The following is a 20,402-nucleotide window of genomic DNA, read 5'->3' as shown; positions in this document are numbered from 1 at the left end:
ACAGATGAAAAATATAGAGGTGTTTGTTGAGCATTGTATGTAATTTGTTGTCATAGTAAAAACAAATCAAAATTTTTTCACATGTAGAGTCTCTCATAATTCAAATCACATTTTTGGCTCCACTATTTGGAGAATAGGGGGGCTATTCTACTCGCCCCGGCGTCGGTGTCGGCGTGACCCTTCTTGGTTAAAGTTTTTCGGCAACCTTTGTTTTTCTGTCATATCTTTCTTACTATTGCTTATATCTTACTGTAACTTCACATAAACATTGTCCAGTATGCAAACAAAATATGTACAGGGACTGGGCCCATTTATCCAAGGTCAAGGTCACCAAGGTCTTATACTTAGGTTATTTTTAACGTTAAAGTTTTTCGGCAACCTTTGTTTTTCTGTCATAACTTTGTTACTTTTGCTTATATCTTACTGTAACTTCTCATAAACATTGTCCAGTATACAAACATAGTATATGCAGGGGCTGGGCCGATGATACCCAAGGTCAAGGTCACAAAGGAGTTATACTTGGGAATTATTTTCATGTTAAATTTTTTCGAAAGCTTTATTAATAGACATATCTTTGGTACTTTAAAAGATAATGACTTGAAATTAAAAACATTTGTTCATAATCATCATCTGCATTATGGTTACATACCCCATAACTCAAATTATATTTTTGACAGAATTATGCCCCTTTGTACTTAAACTTTTTTAACAATCTTCGCTTTCTGGATATTACTTTAATGCAATATAAGATAAAGACTTGAAACTTAAAATGTATCTTTATCACCATCATCTGCATGTGTGGTAACAATACCCATAACTCTGATTTGTATTTTTGACCAAATTATGCCCCTTTTATACTTATTTTTTTTTAACAAACTTTGTTTTCTGGACATAACTTTGGTACTATATAAGATAATGACTTGAAACTCAAAATATATCTTTACCATCATCATCTTCATTTGTTGTAACAATCCTAATAACTCTAATTTGTGTATTTGATGGAATTATGCCCCTTGGTGTATGTTCCTCTTATAGTAGTGGTCTCTTATTCAGACATGTATTCATTTTACTGTCAAATCCCCGAATAGTGGAGCGTGCTGTCTTACGGACAGCTCTTGTAATACCAACATTCAATATTTGCAAGGCCCTTTTTTTCTTAGAGATGGTTCAAGTATTCAAGTAAAAATAGTTGTTTTAAATCAGAATGTTAAGCTTTTTCAGATAGGAAATATAACTTAAATTTAATTATAAAAACATGCTATTGTTTGCAATACCACTCTTTCTGAAATGTATTTACATGTATTGAAACTTTATGTACTTATGTTTGGAAAGTCTTAAAAAATTTTGGAAATATTTGTACTTTTTTCTGTTTTAATAGAATGTAATTGAATTTCATGTATTTTTCAGGGGCATGTTTCAAAGGTTTTTAATTCACAAACCAGTTTTGTGTAGGAAACTTTCTGGGTAGTCAGTCACAGAGAAATATGATTGGCTGTTAATGATTAATGCGAGTTTGTTTACCATTTAAAAAAGTGCAGAAGAGCATCTGCAAGTTCTTGCATTAAATAACATGGAAAATTCATTGGAAAAAATGTAGATATGGCCCCACAAACATTTGTATGAAACTTTGACTGGTTCACATCAGATTTAGTTATAGTGTGGTCACTTTAAATGGAAAGAAGGGCATGAATTGATAGTTTTGGCACAAAAAATGTCTGAATTAGTACCAGTAAGTTAAAAGTTGATGGTAAAGCAAAACAATTTGTACAACAAACTGTTATAACGAACTTCAAAAAGTAACTGAGGTCTGTGTAAACTCAGTTCATACAGTAACCTTGATAAAGCAATTTTAGAATGTTTTAGTAATTACCAGTGTAATAAAATCTAAAGATAAAGTAATGAAATTATATAAATATAAACGCATGTGCCGACAGTAGATGGAGAAACTGTATTGTATTGAGCTAGTAGACCTGTAAATTTCTAGCGGTTAGAGCTAATGATTCACTACGGATGCAATTTTGATATGATCAATGATTGTCCGCATTCCCTACTCATCAGCAGTACTTGTAAATGTATTTCTTTAATGACATATGCAAACATTGTTGTAAATAACTATGATCAATGAAATTTTCCATGATTTTCATAACTCAATGTATAGAAATGTATCTTGCGATTTACCTCTGATGCATGCCTCCCTTTAAATACATGTTTGTTGCCACAGCTAAAGTTTCTGTTTATTGTTAAATGTACTTCTTATATATGAACCAAGTGCATAACTGTAAAATAATGATAAATACAGTTGAAACTCGGTGTCTCAAAATGAATATATCATGAAGAAAATATCTACTTTTTAAATATATGTATTTTCACTCAGTTGAGTGCGTTTAGACATCTTTTGAATCTGGAAAGTCCCACTAGTCAAATTCCTGTGTATTTATGTCTTGGGTCGAAATGAAAGTAATTACAAGTACAAAAATTCATTGTAGTGATCAGGTAAGAAATAAAAAAGAATTAAAAAATCTGTTTCGTATTGCTTAGTACTTTTAAAAAAATTTATGAAATATATATGTCATGTTTATGTGTACAAGTATGTGAGGCAATGGCTACAAATTTAGAAGCCCGCCCGTTTAGCTCAATAGGGAGAGCGCAGATCTATGAAACTTGAGTCGTGAGTTCGAGCCCTGGGCGAGGCGTATGTTCTCCGTGATGATTTGATAAAAGACATTGCGTCTGAAATTATTCGTCCTCCACCTAAATGTCCAATGCAAATGATCAATAATTTCACATCACCTGCGCAAGCGCTATTTTGTTTTTCTGTGCATGTGATATTATTTTTTCGTATCTCCCTTTGAGATATATTTATATTTTTCGCATTGATTAAAAGACTGAGACTATAAATTTTCAGACGAGGCGCTGATATATACTTTAAGATTAGATTACCTTTTCTGGTGTTCATGCATGTGTGAACCCGGTCGATTTTTCTTTTTTATTTAATGATTTTTTTCTACGCGCCAAAAATTTAGAAAACAAGTTTTTATCAAATATTGAATCGAAACTATCACCGTCAGAGTGGAAATGATCTAACAAAGAAAATGAGTGCTCACTCTTATATGAGCATTTCGTTTAGAAATAAGAAAGTTATCGAAGTCGCTATCGATTTCAGCATTGACACAATGTTGAAATATGCGCATAAATATAGGGGTCAGCAAAATGTAAACGTCTCGGCTAAATCTATCAAAATAGTCTTATTACACAGCAAAGTCGCTACAATTTCTGAGTGCTAACAAGTAAAGACTCATTAGTTCTGTCTTCATTATTTGGTTAGTAATTACTTTTTAATGTTAAATAAATCATTTAAATCATTGTGTTTGTTTTCCAGTAAATGTTTCCACAGTTATATATTTTCGGTCGATATTCATATATCTCGCGGTGAACATTTTTCATATCACCCTCTCAGGAATGCAATATTTATATAATATTCCTATATATGCATATCACATACCGTTTTACTTAGTTCACTATTTAGTAAGCCTGGAAATAAAAAGTACTTCTGATAAAAATGAAAATTGACTCTGATTATTGGTGTAATTACGTTTCCATGGAAATGAGATAAGGAAGTCCATTACTCCAAATATTTTTTTTTCTGTTTCAATTTTCAAATAATTTACTAATTCAGACCGAAAGCAAGATAACTCACGCATCATGCATCATTATCTGTCGTATCTTTATCCTGACTTTTTTTCCTGTATACCGCTTAACATTTTCAGACATTTCTATCCATTGTTTCCTTATACTGGTCTTGATCTTTCTAAGTTTTTTGAAAGTCATTCAAAGCGGGGAGAGAGGGGGTGGGGGATACAGAGCAGACATGTATGATTTAATGATGGGCAGACGGCTGGTCCAAATACAGTTTGTTTCCTCAAAGAATGAAAACATAATAATTATACACATTTGAAACTTGATGACTCTTAAGACTGTTATGTTAAATCTTTATGACTCGTAAAAAAGTAATTTACTTAGAAAGTAAAGATTTGACCAGAGAACAAATACTGAATAAAACACATCATATATGTACCACGAAATGACTGACGGTAGGTTAGCTTTAGCTGGGTACAGTACCGGAAGAGAAAAGGTATAAAAATTATCCGGTTTATTTATCTTTATTCGTTTCACTCAACTGGAAATAATTCATTTACCACATTAACGGTCAGGGAAAACCTGGCAAAATAATATTATGATAAATAGGAATTATATTCACATACAACATGTTTTCAATTCCATGCTTGTATTATAAATAATAAACAATTTAAACTAATAATAAACTGTTTATTATACTTACATTAGTGATAACGCGCATTTCAAAGAATTTATTACCAATTATTAGCTGCGGATAAATCCACCAAAAACATTCTGTAAACAGTTCTGCCCTCCATCCTATATTCAATTTCATATGCCACAGAAATATAATCATTCAAATAAATTCAGCAGTCAGTATTATTGTTGAGCGCAAATAACCAATCTGCGCTATTTACCAAACGCGCAGCGCATATAACAAATTTTTGTACGTTGGTTATATGCGCAACGATTTACCAATCGTTGCGCAGGATAAATTTAACCTGCCCGATTTACCAAATGCGCAGCGCAAATAACAAATGTAACTTTATATATCAGAAATTTGCATTTCGTGTTTGATAAATCATGCAGTTGGTCAATTTATTAATAAATATAGATGTCAAATGCTGAATATCTCGGTACTTAAATTAGGTGTCATAAATTTGTTTCTACATCAGTAAATTCATGGCAGTCGGTCACCAGGTTTCAATACCTCCAATCTTATACAAGATGCAATAAAACCCAAACATGCGTGAAGGTGTGATTTCCTCCAGCTTGCACACGTCGTCCCCTGGTATGTTTTAGGCTATTTTTATAATTTTCTACTTCACCCGAGCACACACTTAGCAAAATATCGTTTTTATTATATTGAAATATCTTGAAATTTCCCAATAGTATTCTTTCTACCAACGGGAGCATATCTCTCAACATGTCTAAGATAAAAGATGAAATAAAAAAGTCACAGAATTAAAAGAAAATTCTTACAGATCTTATCTATATTATTATTATTATTATTATTATTATTATTATTATTTTATAGTACAAAATCGATTGAATAAAGAGTAGGCCTTTTATTACAGACTAAAACTATAGAGTTTTTTTTACAAATCTAAATGGATCTATAATGTTACACCTGTAACTTACGTGGGAGGTCGGTCCTGCGCTAATAGCAAAGTTTGAAATTACACTGTATTTCAGATATATTTCATTCATAAAACATACTATTTATGTAACTTTCAAATGAATACTGTAGAAAAATGAATAGAAAAAGAGTGATTTCTGTCATAACGAGAACGAAATATTACATTTTTTATCCGCGCAAGATGTGTGTCTGCGCTAATAATAAATCTGGAAATTACTCTGATAACTTGAATATCTTTTATCAATCATATTAACTTTTACTTTGATTTACGATTACAGACTAAAACTATAGGGGTTTTTTTACAAATCAAAATGGATCTATAATGTTACACCTGTAACATGCGTGGCAGGTCGGTCCTGCGCTAATAGCAAAGTTTGAAATTACACTGTATTTCAGATATATTTCATTCATGAAACATACCATTTATGTAACTTTCAAATGAATACTGTAGAAAAATGAATAGAAAAAGAGTGATTTCTGTCATAACGAGAACGAAATATTACATTTTTTATCCGCGCAAGATGTGTGTGTCTGCGCTAATGATAAATCTGGAAATTACTCTGATAACTTGAATGTTTCTCATAAACTATGTTAACTTAAACTCTTGCGCAGATAACAAATGTAATATTTCGTTCTCGTTATGACGAAAACCCCTTTTCTTTCTAATTATTTTCTACTCTGAAAACATTTTTTTAAGAAGTTACATAAATGGTATCTTTTAGAATTGAAATATGTTTGAAATATCGACGTCATTTCAGGATTTGCTATTGGGAGACAATCAAAATCCCCTTGATCAAAATCCCCTTCGCTGAAAAATGACAGGGTGTTACAAAATCCCCTTCATACTTTTGCAGGGGGTATCATAATCCCCTCTGTGATTTTTACTTATTTCATTAAGTTCAAATACATCTATATACGATTTAAAAGTCTATTGCATAAAACACGTAAATACAATGCCTTTAGCAAACATAATATAATTTGGAGCACTGATATCTATATATCTATAATGAAAATCACAGAGGGGATTATGATACCCCCTGCAAAAGTATGAAGGGGATTTTGTAACATCCAGTCATTTTTCAGTGGAGGGGATTTTGATCAAGGGGATTTTGATATACACTCTTTGCTATTAGCGCAGGACCGACATCCCGCGCAGGATACAGATGTAACAAAATATTCATTTGGCAAAAGCTACAATTTTAGCCTGTAATCATAAAACAATGATAAAGTTAGCATGGTTTATGAAAGATATCATAGTTATCAGGATTATTTCCAGATTTTTTATTAGCGCAGGGCAAACACATCTTGCACAGATAACAAATGTAATATTTCGTTCTCGTTTTGACGGAAATCACACTTCTTTCTATTTTTTTTCTACTCCGAAAACATTTTCATGAAGTGACATAAATAGTATCTTTTAGAATTGAAATATGTTGCAAATATCAACGTCAGTTCAGAAATTGCTATTAGCACAGGAACAACATCCCGCGCAGGCTACGGATGAAACATTATATTCAGATTTTCAAAAGCTACATTTTTAGATTGTAATCGAAAAACGAAGTAAAAGTTAAAATGGTTTACAAAAGATATTCAAGTTATTGGAGTAATTTTCAGACTTCTATTAGCGCAGGACACATATCTTGCACACCTACAAAATGTAAAATTTCGTTCACATTTTGAGGAATTTTATTAGTTATTCATTCTATTTATCTCACTATAAAACATTAAACAATTATATAAGTATAAAAGATCTGTAAGTTCGTCTTTTAATTCTGCTTATTTTTTGTTTTATTTTTAATCTTGGTCATGTCAAGAGATATGCTCACGTCGGTAAAAAAAATTGCGCTTTTTCAATATGATGAAAAGAAAAGCGATATGGTGAAATGTGGTAAGTGTGTGCCAATTCAGTCTGTTATGTAAGTCTCCTTTATGTTCTATATTCGGTATAAAATGACTGCGTGTGATCGAATGAAGTAAAATACTTTAGTTATAAAAAGAATAGAGAGGACGATGTGGCTATCCGAAGGAAATCACACCTTCACGCATGTTTGAGTTTTATTGCATATTGTATCATATTGCAGGTATTGAAACCAGGTGACCGACTCCCATGAATTTAATGATGTTGAAATAAATTTATGACACATTTTTAAAACCAAGATTTGCAATATCAGTCTGTAATTGTTAAACAATGTAAAAGTTAGCATGGTTTATGGCAGATATGCATATTATCAGAATAATTTCCAGATTTTCTATTAGCGCTGGATCGACATCCCGCACAGGCTACGGCGTTTAAAAGTTAAAAGAAAGTATAAAAATAAATAAAAAAAATACTTGTGTTATTAAATATACTTGGGATATTTTGTATCATTTTAACGTTTTTTAACACCTATGACAAATGACTCTTAATATCGTCGTCAACAGAAATTTATAGGCCATAAACTACCAGGGACGTGAGAAATTACCGCATAAATACGCTCATTTACTTTAAAAAATGTTTTTCTTTTTCTTTACAAATTCACACCTTTACGCATGCCTGATCACCGTCAGGTAGGCCTACAAGTCTAACATTCTAATGATATTCAATTTTATCGGGAGATATCATCCATATGTTAAAAGCGCAGACTCATTTACCAAACGCGCAAGACAGTTGCCCTGCGCATATAAGAAATATATAAGGTTGCCCGATTTACAAATCGTTGCGCAGATAACAAATTGGTTATTTGCGCTGCGCGATTTACCAAATGCGCAGATTGGCTATATGCGCGTAACATTATCACTTTGCAATAACTAACTGACATTCCTCTGTTTTACTAACTTATTTCTATATGAAATTGTCGTAAAAAAGGAAAACGGATACATCAATTTCACAGATATTTTTCTATCAAAACACATTTTGGTCATAAACGTAAATGTTAAAACTAAAAAACCACAAAGCGTAATATGCTAGAATGACGGTTACTGCTGTTTGTATCTGGTTCTTACACAGTAGGAAATACTGAGTAGCAAAGAGGTTGATTCAGTCAAACAATCTCCACCACTTTTTTCTGATTGGTTGGTTACGTTCGATGCTTCCTGGTGATCTTCTACAAGGTTTGCTCTAGCAATTTCACTCGACATCTATAATATCTACATGTTCTTGACATTACAACAAAAAGTGAGAAATATATAGCAAATTCGGATCGCTGTTCGATTCAGTTTCCCAAAGTGTAGTTTACAAGAAAGTTGTTAAAACGTAACAAGCGCGTTTTATGATATTAGTTAAAGGCTCATAATACCTTTGTTTATAATGTGGCTGTCACATGTTTTGTTGTGAATATAAAATATATTGATTTCTTGTTACAGCCTGTTTTCAATAATTTATTTCTCTAACAATTGTTAAAAGTTAACACAATAGGAAGTTTTACTGAATCATTGTTTTTATTACCTCCCTTTATGAGTCTAATGGAGTAAGTTCATGTGCAGTAATGAAAGTTGTATTATTCTAACCATGTAATTATGCATAACATCTATTTGGACAGCTGTTTCATCTGATTTTAACATAAATGTGAAAGCCTTATGGAACTTAAACGTTACCTAGTAACTGTCAGCTGTCATTCTTATAATACAAGCAAATACAAATTTGGTAACCTGGTACTTTAAAGAGATAAATGTATCAGAAACTTATTGACTTTGATCACTGTAGAATCAAGCATTACTATTATTTCTGTGAAGTCTCAAAGAATCATCTAAACTGAAGAGTATCTCAGCTTGTCCGTAGTTGGTAGTCACCACTTCTCGTGATGTATCTAACCCAGGGTAGAGCTTGGTATCCACTCTTCTCGATGATCTTCAAGTAACGAACCTGTAACAACAAGTGTACTTCAATAATATTATTTACCTTCTTTCGAGAAAAAGTACACAAAAGTCGTGCAAAGCTGACTCTCCTTCAATTTCCGAACATACAGAGATATACACTTTACAAAACTGTTTAAGTAAAAGCACATTGTCATTATTAAATTCTGAATGAAAATGAAAGTACCGGTAGTTGTAAATTGGCCTATATTAACATTTTGTTATCTGCTGATAAGCTTTATCATGTTCGTTTAACAACAACGTTACAGAACAGCAGAAGTACAACTTGGACGCCGGAAATATGTTGAAAAGCACAAATGTTACGGGTCTCATGAACAACTATTACATACAGTGAAGTAAGAGTCCTATAACCTGTATTCCAGACACAGAGAAGTTGCGGGTCACACGAACAATTATTACTTAAAGTGAAGTAAGAGTCTGAGGCACGAACACCTATAACCTGTATCCCAAATACAGAGAAGGTACGGGTCTAACGAACAGCTATATTACATACAGTGAAGTAATGGGTCAAGACATGAACACTTATATCCTATTTTGAATAAATCCATTTACTCAGAGCAATATGGTTTTTACCTGGATATTTCGGCTATCTCGCATAGCCTTCATCAGCTGACTTCAGTGGGTGTCACATGACTTTGAGTCGTCTCCAGTGCAGTCAGCTGATGAAGGCTATGCGAGATAGCCAATATCCAGGTTAAAAACTAATTGCTCTGAGTAAATGGATTTATTTAAAATATGGACAATCCAGAGCAAAAGAACAACCTTCATTGCTGTACTTATATAACCTAGTTATATTCCGGACACAGTGAAGTAACGAGTATCAAAAACAACTGCTATTAGATACAGCGAGGACGCGAACATTAAATTTATATCTGCATTTCAGACACAGATAGGTAACAGGCCACATGAACAACTTATATACAGTGAAGTATGGAACCGAGACATGAACACATATTACCTGTATTCCAGGCACAGTGAAGTAAGAGCCTAAGGCACAAACACCTATTACCTGTATTCAAGTCACGGCGAAATAAGAGACCTATTACCTGTATTCAAGACACAACGAAGTAAGAGACCTACCGGTATTACCTGTATTGAAGACACGGCGAAATAAGAGACCTATTACCTGTATTCAAGACATGGCGAAATAAGAGACCTATTACCTGTATTCAAGACACAACGAAGTAAGAGACCTACCGGTATTACCTGTATAAAAGACACGGCGAAATAAGAGACCTATTACCTGTATTCAAGACACGGCGAAGTAAGAACCTAACACACAAACACCTATTACCTGTATTCCAGACACAGTGAAGTAAGGGATCTCAAACTTGACACTGATTGGTGGACGTGCTTCCTGTTCCTCATTCTCAACACTTGGTAAACTAAAGTGCGCGCGCATCGTATACTCCTTGCCACCCTTTAATGAAGTGATATTACTACTGATAAAAAAAAAATATGAATTTTTGCGAAAAGCATAATCATTATATATAGTATATTAATTATGTATTTTGGAAATGTATTTATTAATTGAATTACTAACCGATCCTTCTACATCCATTTTCGTTCAATAGTAAGAGTATGGCATGGCTGAACGCTGAGATTTACAGTCCAAATAAAATATAGATGTTAATGATCGTTGCAATCAAATTTTCACAGGATGTGCTACCATTGCTTTTCATAAAATAAACAAATTATGGCCGAGGCATGTAAGAATTGAGCCATTTTCACAAATTAAAAAAACTGCAGGTACAAAAGTAAATAAATATAGAAATAGGTGAAACTTTACTGGGAAGGACTTAATGGTCCAAAGTACTGCATTCATTTCTGGAGCATATTTACAACTGCCCACTGTAGCTTTAAACCTGGGAGAATCCGCATCTGGTGGTACAGGAATTACTATCTCCACATTGTTAGCAGTTGATCGTCTCTTAAACTGACTCTTCGCCTAGCAACAGAAAATATATAAATGATATGATAAAAATTGTGAACATTTCTGCTTGGGATAAAAGTGAGTAAGTTTTTAAGGAGGAGTGTATATTTTTCTCACATTATATAACTATTTCATGGTTTTTTTCGAGAACAGTCAAAACTATTTTCCAGAGGTAGTGAGGACGATTTGAGAGTTGTTGCCATAAGTCGAAGGGCCGAGGTGAATTCCTCAGCTTTGATAAAATTGCGAGAAACAGTTTAAAATCACTTATTACCATTAAGAAGCTGCAGCACATGAGGTGAAAGTTCTTATTGGCATGCTCTGTTATTAAACAGAAGTTTGTCAAACTGTATTCAAAACTTACTTTTATCAGATACTCTACTCTACTGTGTGCATGTCTTTCTATTACTGATTCCACCCATATTATAGGTTTAACCTGTAATACAAAAGATAAGTAATGCAATACTACAGAGTCATATGCATTATCAAGCATGGATTTTCCTACTTTGAATGATTTGAACTTCAGACAACCTAAAAACATAACTATGGAATCCTGACAAGGCCACTGCGTGACGGCACGATACCACACGCGACATTTTATTTATCGAAATGGCGAGCGTCACGTACCTTCGCATCAAGATGTCGCGCTTCGTATCGCACCGCCGTGCATTGTTGTACAAAATATCACTCGTCTTATCATGCGCTCTCTTCTGTCTATTTACTTACTAAATCTAGTGCATTAAACAGAACCCTTATTAAATGGCAAGGACTCTTAAAACCACCCTGATATTAAACAAAGAAGTCCCTAAACTAGTCCCGTTCCCGCGTTTTCTACATCTATCAGAATAACAACTATACCATTGCAAAGGTGCATTGAACAGTTTACCATTTATTTATGCAAAACACGCAACTTACAGGAGCATTATGCCTGTATGACATGAGTTCAAATTCTCCATCTGGTGGTATGAAAGATATAGTTCTATCGTTCTGGAACCGTGACAGTCTAACACACTGGTGAAACTTTGTGTCTTCCAGTTCTACTGACCTACTTTTTCCTCCTTTAATATAAAGAAAACACTTGTGCTAAAATATTTATTCGGAACACAATTTCTATGATTTTTACATCACTTTTCAAAAAGCTGTTATATTTGACGGTTCATATTGAGGTTCGTGTATGCTTGCTGACTGGTAAGCCGTAATTTCATGTCAGAAATATTTCTTTGATTTTAGACAAGCAGAAAGTAGTCTTTACTACAGACCAGCCAACAGCACATACTATGGGCCGGAGGTTTATATAAGGAGTCCTGTCATTATCTGTTATAATAATTATTAATAATAATTACTAATGTTAGATGAACTTGTGGTGCAACCCTTTACCTTTCATAAAATGTTTTGTGTACGTTCTTTATCATGTACATTGTGTAAAAGGAAGGAATAAAATATGTTTAAAACTTTAAATCAAAATCAGTAATAACTCGATGGCGTTTTGTCTTCTGTTCTATCATACAACTGTACAGATCTTGAATAATTTTTCAAACCTCAGAGTCACATTTCTTTTTCTTCATTTAGACCAAGTTCTCATGCATCCTGATTGGAACAAGAAACATTTAAAAAGCATAACAGAATAATTTGGTTTAACAGAAGTATGATAAAAATTACCACAAGTAAATGTAGTATGTATACTCACTTCCAATGGATTCAAACAACACTTTATCATTGAGCCCGAGCCTCAGTTCCGGCATGCCAGAAAGATACACCCTCATCTTCATAGCTCCCAATATCTCACTGCTTAACACATTTCCATTTGCACCCACCTAAAATATTAACCCTTAGCCTGCTGGCGGCAAGTGATTCTGCCTTTGCGACCAGTGCAGACCAAGATCAGCCTGCACATCCGTGCAGTCTGATCATGGTCTGCACTGTTCGCTATTCAGTCAGTAAATTTTCAGTGAACACCCCTTCGAATGATAAATGGTATTGAATGATGGACCAGTCCATTTTAGATATTTAGCAGGCTAAGGGTTAAAATACAAAATGTATATAGCAACTATATTGACGTTACTTCAATTCCGAGTGTCCGCACGGGAAAATGCAATTTCTGTGATGTTCTGAAAGCAAATATGGCTAATTTCCTACTAATAAAACAAAATTGAAAATCTTAGCATCTTTACATGTCAAGGGACAGACTTTTGATCTTTTTTAATCGTCTGACTAATCTTTAGGTAGAAGGTGGACTGGTGATGGCATTTTCTTCGAAACCAGGGACTCGTCTAACGAAAAAGTTCTGACTTTCCCATGTAGCATTATGTACCTCTCGTATCAATACAGACGAAAATGAAATGGCCGTGTCATGTTAAATTCTCTGTCGACAGTCATCAATACTCTATGTAAATGCGAACAAAGTATAGTAAGTGATAAGTCCATGATTACCAGTAAGTTCACAGACTCAATGACGTCTAGGAACACTTCATTCTTTTTGTATTTGAGTCCCTGAGATCTCCAGGACACAGCGTTTGTGACAGCCATAGGTGGACGAGGAGCTATTTCCAATTTGTGTCCATCCTGCGTAATATATCTAAAAAGACGGTAAAACTGTATGAGCCTCTGAATATAGAATTATAACCAACGGGACGCAGGGGGTCCGTAATATTGCCGGCGGATATCAATTTTTAGACCATAAGATCAAGTCTGATAAATTTCACGTGTAATTAGTACACTCATCTTATGAAATTGCTAACTAGTTAAAATTTAATTTTCAATTCAGAAATGAATTATTTTTCTTCGGTGTTCATGCGAAATGAACGACAAAATAGGATAGGCAAATCCATGAATCGCGCTAGCGGTACTTGTTTAATTTGCCGATCCTATTCTGTTGTTCATTTCGCATGAACTCCAACAAAATTAATCAATTTCTCATATTTACATAATATTTCCTTTCCATATGTAAACAAGGTTGTGTTAAAAATTGCATATATTTTGTCGCATTTAACATTAAAATCAGCTTCCCGACCATTCTGTTTATCAGATGGAACAACTGCGACATCATCTAAGGAACGTTCTCCGTGACTATACGCAGACGTCGTCAAAACAGCGGTCCGTTAACACTAAGCAGCGTTGTCGTAACTTTCTTGTTCATACACGAAATGAACGTCATAATTTTCAGTGGAAAAGAATAGGGCGAAAGAAAATCTTCATGCTTGCCAGACAAAAGTTTTCTATGGCAAAGTACCAACTTTAACTGATGTATGAGTTAGACTAGCTGCTACGCTTGTTATATTTCCATTTCGTGTAGTCTGTTGTGGAATGTCTGGCAACACGTAGTAACTTTAAAGGGAAGTAATTAACATAAATATGAGTTAGCTGTGACCAGTCTGTATACTAGTTTATAAAAAGAAAAATATACTCCTGTAAAATTTTGCTGTCTGTGGTTTGAGGGAAGCCAAAATCCATCACCTCATCCAAAAGTTCATAAATCAACACAAAGTTATCACGTATACTTTCTTCTTCCAGCTCTTTGAAATATTCCAGGAAAATCTGAAAGAAATCCAAGATATTTGTCCCACTTATTGCAAGACACTGTGTCAATAGTTCTCACAAAGCAGTGGCAGATGATGAACTTCGTACATTATATGGGTTCTTAGCAATCATTAGGAATGCTATAAATTTCTTTTAGAAACCGGTATTTCCCGTACAACATGTAGTGACACTATTTAATACTTGCCTTTCCTACTAAATGTGTTTACATTTTCTGTAGATGTACACAAACAATTGAAAATATAATATGTTCAAACTGTATTTCTGACCTAACTTAATTAATAACTAGTCTACCACTTGGCTATCGGGGCGGTTCGAGTGCAGGAGGTCGTGGGTTCGTTAACCGGCCGCGTAATACCAAAGACGTAAAAAGGGTACGAGTAGCTGCCTTGCTTGGCGCTCAGCATTAAAAGGGAAACTGGCTTCTTTTCTCCCGAGGCGATGGATTTCACCAGGAATGAAGTTTCGAGAGTGATTAATATAGTTCGTAGAACTAGCTTTACAACTGACCTAAAATTAATAACTAGCAGTATTGAATGTTGCGGCAAATGATGTTCAACAGGTATCCATCTTCATTTGCATATGATAATCTCTACAGACTATACACAAGAATATATTCTAATACCTCCACAATTTTATGTAGAAACGAGAACACTAGTGCCACGTTGGCATTCGTCTTTGAAGATGCGACCAGGAACAGACCATTGTATTTGATGTAGCTAAATGTAATGTCTTCATGTTGAACTATCGGCGATAATTGACCCTCGTCTTCCATGTCCATAATCATCGGCATAAATTTGTCTATCACAGACATGTTGATATCTCCTCGGTAGTTCTTGGAGATCAGAACCTACAATGCAATCAAAAACAGTTCTCGTCACACGATTATGGTGAAAGAAAGGTAGTGCATTTTGGTGCATTCTAGCATAAAACTGCTGTTACGAGGGGCGTTCAATGAATACCCGGAAAAGTGCTCTCAATTCTTCATGTATCATCAAAAATAAATGAAAATGCTACAAAATGTAGACTAGGGAATACTGAGTTGATACGTCGAAATTAGATTGTCTTTGGGTAAATAATAAGTAAATGCGAGTCCCCATAGCAACGTCATGTGACGTCATCCGGCCCAATTTTGGCTTTTTCTATTTTACATGCGCTAAAACATTACTTGCCACTTACCTATTTTTCAAGCTACATTTTCTTAAATTGGGTGAATATTGATATGAAAAGTAAGCGTTACGCCAATAACGTCAAACTATAAATGTGACATCATTAAAATATTTGGCAGGCATATTGAGTTGGTCTTCGCTTGAAAATCAGTGTTGAACGGAGATGTGAGATAACATTTTGTGTTTTGAATCGAAAATCAAGGAAAGAGACAAATGCTATGCTGAAAAAGGTTTAAGGGACAATGCCCTGAAGAAAACAAAATTTTATTAGTGGAACGTGACGTTTAAAAGTGGTCAGGAGAATATTTCTGACGACTTGTGTTACAGACATGAAAAATAACGTTCAGTCACATTTAATAAATTAAAGAGCTCCTTGATAGGGCATCAGTTCAGTGTCCAATTTCTTCAATACGACAGGAACATCATATGAACAGCATTTATTTATTCTTAGGAAGGTGAAAAATGCATTTAATGGTGATAAACATTGAACCAATGGTAATTACGAGTTACTGTAGTATTGATTAATTGAGTGTGATATGACAGCATCATTATGACGTTGGGCCGCTTTTGAGGTGATGGCGTTGCCTAGGAGATGACAAATAAATATTGTGCATGTTCTGAAATCTGTAATTTAGGTATTTGCATTCAGTATGTTCATATCCGTCATATTTTCAAATTTTCGCAAAATGAGAATAGAAATAAAGAAATAAGAGCACTTTTCCGGGTATTTTTTGAACACCCCTCGTATTGTCACTTTTCGGGGGTGTTTTAACAGGAGAGAAAACGTGTGTTAACAGAGAGATTCTCGCGCTCACGTGCTGTTATAACACCTTTTTATATATCCACGTTCCGTGGCAAAGCGTAAACGCATTACGGCCCCAAAACGGATAATTCAAAATGAAATGACGTCAACGTGACAAAACAACGTAGACTTTACCACGCATTTCATGGAAATTCAATGACGTTGAGGGACAATATATTAATTCACCTGTTTTTTACGCGTTTTCTGCTAGAATAGCGTTAGCGCATGTTCTTTTCGTGCTATAACATCTTCAGAATCCCTCGGGAATCGTTGGTACCCTCGCCATAACGGGCTCGGGTACCAACCAATCCCTCGGGATTTTGCAGATGTTATAACACGAAAAAACATGCGTTATCCCTACAATAATATGACGTCTGCAAGGCTCTACTCGACTTTTAAACCTTATCGAGTTATCATTTGAAGAAACAAGAGGACCATGATGGTCCTGAATCGCTCACCTATCCCCACATGACCCAGTGTTGAACTGAGTATGACATCGTTATTTCTATTATTTGACAAAGTGACCTAGTTTTTGAGCACATGTGACCTAGATATCATCAAGATAAAAAACTCTGACCAATTTTCATGAAGATCCATTAAACAATATGACCTCTAGAGAGGTCACAAGGTTTTTCTATTATTTGATCTACTGACCTAGTTTTTGACCGCACGTGACCCAGTTTCGAACTTGGCCTAGATATTATCAAGGTGAACATTCTGACCAATTTTCATGAAGATCCATTGAAAAATATGACCTCTAGAGAGGTCACAAGGTTTTTCTATTTTTAGACCGACTGACCTAGTTTTTAACCCCACGTGACCCAGTTTCTAACCTGACCTAGATATCATCAAGCTGAACATTCTGACCAATTTTCATGAAGATCCCATTACAAATATGGCCTCTAAATAGGTCACAAGGTTTTTTCTATTTTTAGATCTACTGACCTAGTTTTTGACCCCACGTGACCCAGTTTCAAACTCGACCTAGATATCATCAAGGTGAACATTCTGACCAATTTTCATGAAGATCTCTTGAAAAATATGGCCTCTAGAGAGGTCACAAGGTTTTTCTATTTTTAGACCTACTGACCTAGTTTTTGACCGCACATGACCTAGTTTCGAACTTGACCTAGATATCATCAAGATGAACATTCTGACCAACTTTCATAAAGATCCCATGAAAAATATGACCTCTAGAGTGGTCACAAGCACGCACGCACGGACGCACGGACGACGGACGCCACGCGATCACAAAAGCTCACCTTGTCACTTTGTGACAGGTGAGCTAAAAATGGATATTTACGTGTACCATTATTCCCCCGCATGTTTATTAAATTGAAACCAGTAAATTGAAAAGGCTGGTGAAAATGAGCAGAAAATTTGTAGATATCTTTATCAAATACCAGTTAATAGTAGTCGGAGAAGTTGAACATTTGATCATAGGTATGTCGTTTATAAAGGTCACATGTGATTCAGACCTTGCCAAATTCACGAGAGCCGCATACAACAGCCTAGATCTAGCAACTGCTACAATGACCCAATTACAATAACAGTTCAAATGCAATCTAGAGGCCACAGTGCTCGTTTACATGCTCTCCGCCGCCCTATGAGACACGTGCATTTAACCGGACTTTGCCCATGATAGGTGTGCGTCGTGACGCACGTTAGAACGGTCGGCAATTTAAGATCTGCTTTAGTTGACGCGTCTGAGAGTCACTAAATATATTGTGAATTAAACACTTTTAAAATAGTGAATTCAATGAAACACTTAAATAGATAGTGAATTCAATGAAACACTTAAATATATAGTTAATTCATTGAAACACTTAAATATATAGTTAATTCATTGAAACACTTAAATATATAGTGAATTCAATGGGTTTGAATTAAAATACGCGTGAATTCGACACTCCATGCTTAAAACGTAAACTACTGAATTTACACAGAAAAATTAAATCTTACCTTCCCCTTTGCATCCAGGATATAGACTGCTGAGGCAGACATTTTTCTATTTCGAGTCCTATGGAGAACTATTTTACAGAAGAATACTCAATTGACCACAAGGTCTATATTAAGAAATGACAATTTATTTAGGGGTACCTGCCAAATACTGGTTAATTATTACATAGAAAAATAGCACAAAAAACTACATTAAACTATTTATATAAATAGAAGTGACAAAGTATGATTCGTATACTTGGGGGGAAAAACTTTGGATATTTGCCAAATACAGTTCGATCATAACCACTTCATAATTGTTCAATATATCAGGTGATGTCAGATCGGCACATTTAAAGAGTTTAATACATCGGGCAGGTTACTATTGGTTTAGTGTACATCATACCACAGACACTTGGGGCTCGGACCTCCACACACCCCATTCTTCTCCGCCCCTGGTTAAGTTTAGCCAATATATTTTAGCATTTCACCATGTATTAAGCATATATGACGATCATAAAACGCATTTTGTAACATTTCAGCGTGTTTTTAAAAAATGTATTTTTACCATCAATGCTCTCAATACTACAAGATATGAAACATCTAACGAACAATGGGAACACTTGCTTGCGCTGGACCCTCGCTTTGTGTAGCGCATGTCATAAACCGAAAACCAAAATTGTTACTCTTACGGCTATGTTAAACCAGATCATCACTTCTTTATGTAAACAAACCTCGTGTAACACGTGCTGAAGCGATAATCCGGTATAATGCAGTCGAAACGGTATCAATTTTGGTACCCGGCAACGATATGCGCAGTTCAAAGCAGGGATCTATTCGCAAGGAAGTGTTCCATAGAATTTAGATAGAATGATTTATATTATTTATTGATTTCTCGTTGGAATACAAATGAGAGTTGTCGGGACCTGTGTCATTTGACAGAATGGCAACAGATCTGACGATTGACACCAGTGATTCATTGGTAGGGGTTCATTTAAACGTTTAACTGGCTATTGTTTTCCTAGTGGTCGTGAGATGTTTCATATCTTGTAATATTGAGAGCATTGATGGTAAAAATGCTTTTTTTTAAAAACACGCTGAATTGTTACAAAATGCGTTTTATGATCGTCATCTATGCTCAATACATGGTAAAATGCTAAAATATATTGGCTAAACTTAACCAGGGGCGGAGGAGAATGGGGTATGTGGAGGTCCGAACCCCAAGTGTCTGTGCATCATACTATGCGCCGTTTTAACATACTGACAAATCCATAAACTATACGAATGTGATTCTTTTCAAGCCGCAGACCGGTACTGAACTCACCTACGGAGATACTCCCAACAATCAATTTATGATCATAACTGGGGGATGATGGTCATTTAACAGCTGATTAAAACTGTACATTTTGATCGGTGGATGAAAAATTGCACAGGTTTTCGAATGGAATAGATATTTTCTTAAAGGGGTGTGCAGGTGCTTTGGGCTGTATTGTTAGACAGTACTTATAATCCGTTGCAAGACTCCTGTGGAAATAGCTTACGTCATAAACCTGAACCCCCTCGGTAGTGAATTCGACTTCTGAGTGATCACCCGTAAACGATTTACAGTCAACTCGTCGCCATTTTGGTCATTTCGTATCCCTTGATGATTTCAAACTGGTCATTTCGCCCCCTCCTTTTTAGTCTTATTTTTTGTCAAAGTTTCCTAGATTATGATTAATGTAATTATGATGTAAAATATGCGTTCTGTAAAATATAAAAAAAACAAGACCTGTCACCAATGGTGACAAATGCTCCCGCAGCGCCTTGACCTTTGACCCCGAAGTCAGTAGGGGTCGTGTACTCAGTAAGTACTATCAGCATGTGAAGTTTGAAGGTCCTGGATGCAGTGGTTCGCGAGTAAAGTGCCTTCATGCAAAA

General features: G+C 34.9%; 1 protein-coding gene across 1 annotated transcript; it reads right to left on the bottom strand.

Moving 5' to 3' along the window:
• Positions 1-8,112: 8,112 nt before the first annotated feature.
• On the bottom strand, positions 8,113-18,957 carry LOC123525015 (AP-1 complex subunit mu-1-like). Its single transcript, XM_045303689.2, has 10 exons — positions 18,507-18,957; positions 15,199-15,423; positions 14,443-14,573; positions 13,470-13,614; positions 12,727-12,853; positions 11,955-12,097; positions 11,404-11,475; positions 10,896-11,054; positions 10,401-10,526; positions 8,113-9,095 (listed from the first exon to the last, which is right to left on the bottom strand). Exons 1-10 carry the CDS (start codon positions 18,546-18,548, stop codon positions 8,997-8,999), a joined length of 1,269 nt encoding a protein of 422 aa, XP_045159624.2. The 5' UTR covers positions 18,549-18,957; the 3' UTR covers positions 8,113-8,996.
• Between the last annotated feature and the right edge of the window lie 1,445 nt (positions 18,958-20,402).

The sequence above is a fragment of the Mercenaria mercenaria genome, chromosome 3 (genome assembly GCF_021730395.1).
Source record: "Mercenaria mercenaria strain notata chromosome 3, MADL_Memer_1, whole genome shotgun sequence".
Classification (NCBI taxonomy): domain Eukaryota; kingdom Metazoa; phylum Mollusca; class Bivalvia; order Venerida; family Veneridae; genus Mercenaria; species Mercenaria mercenaria.
This window is presented reverse-complemented; position numbering and strand designations above follow the sequence as displayed.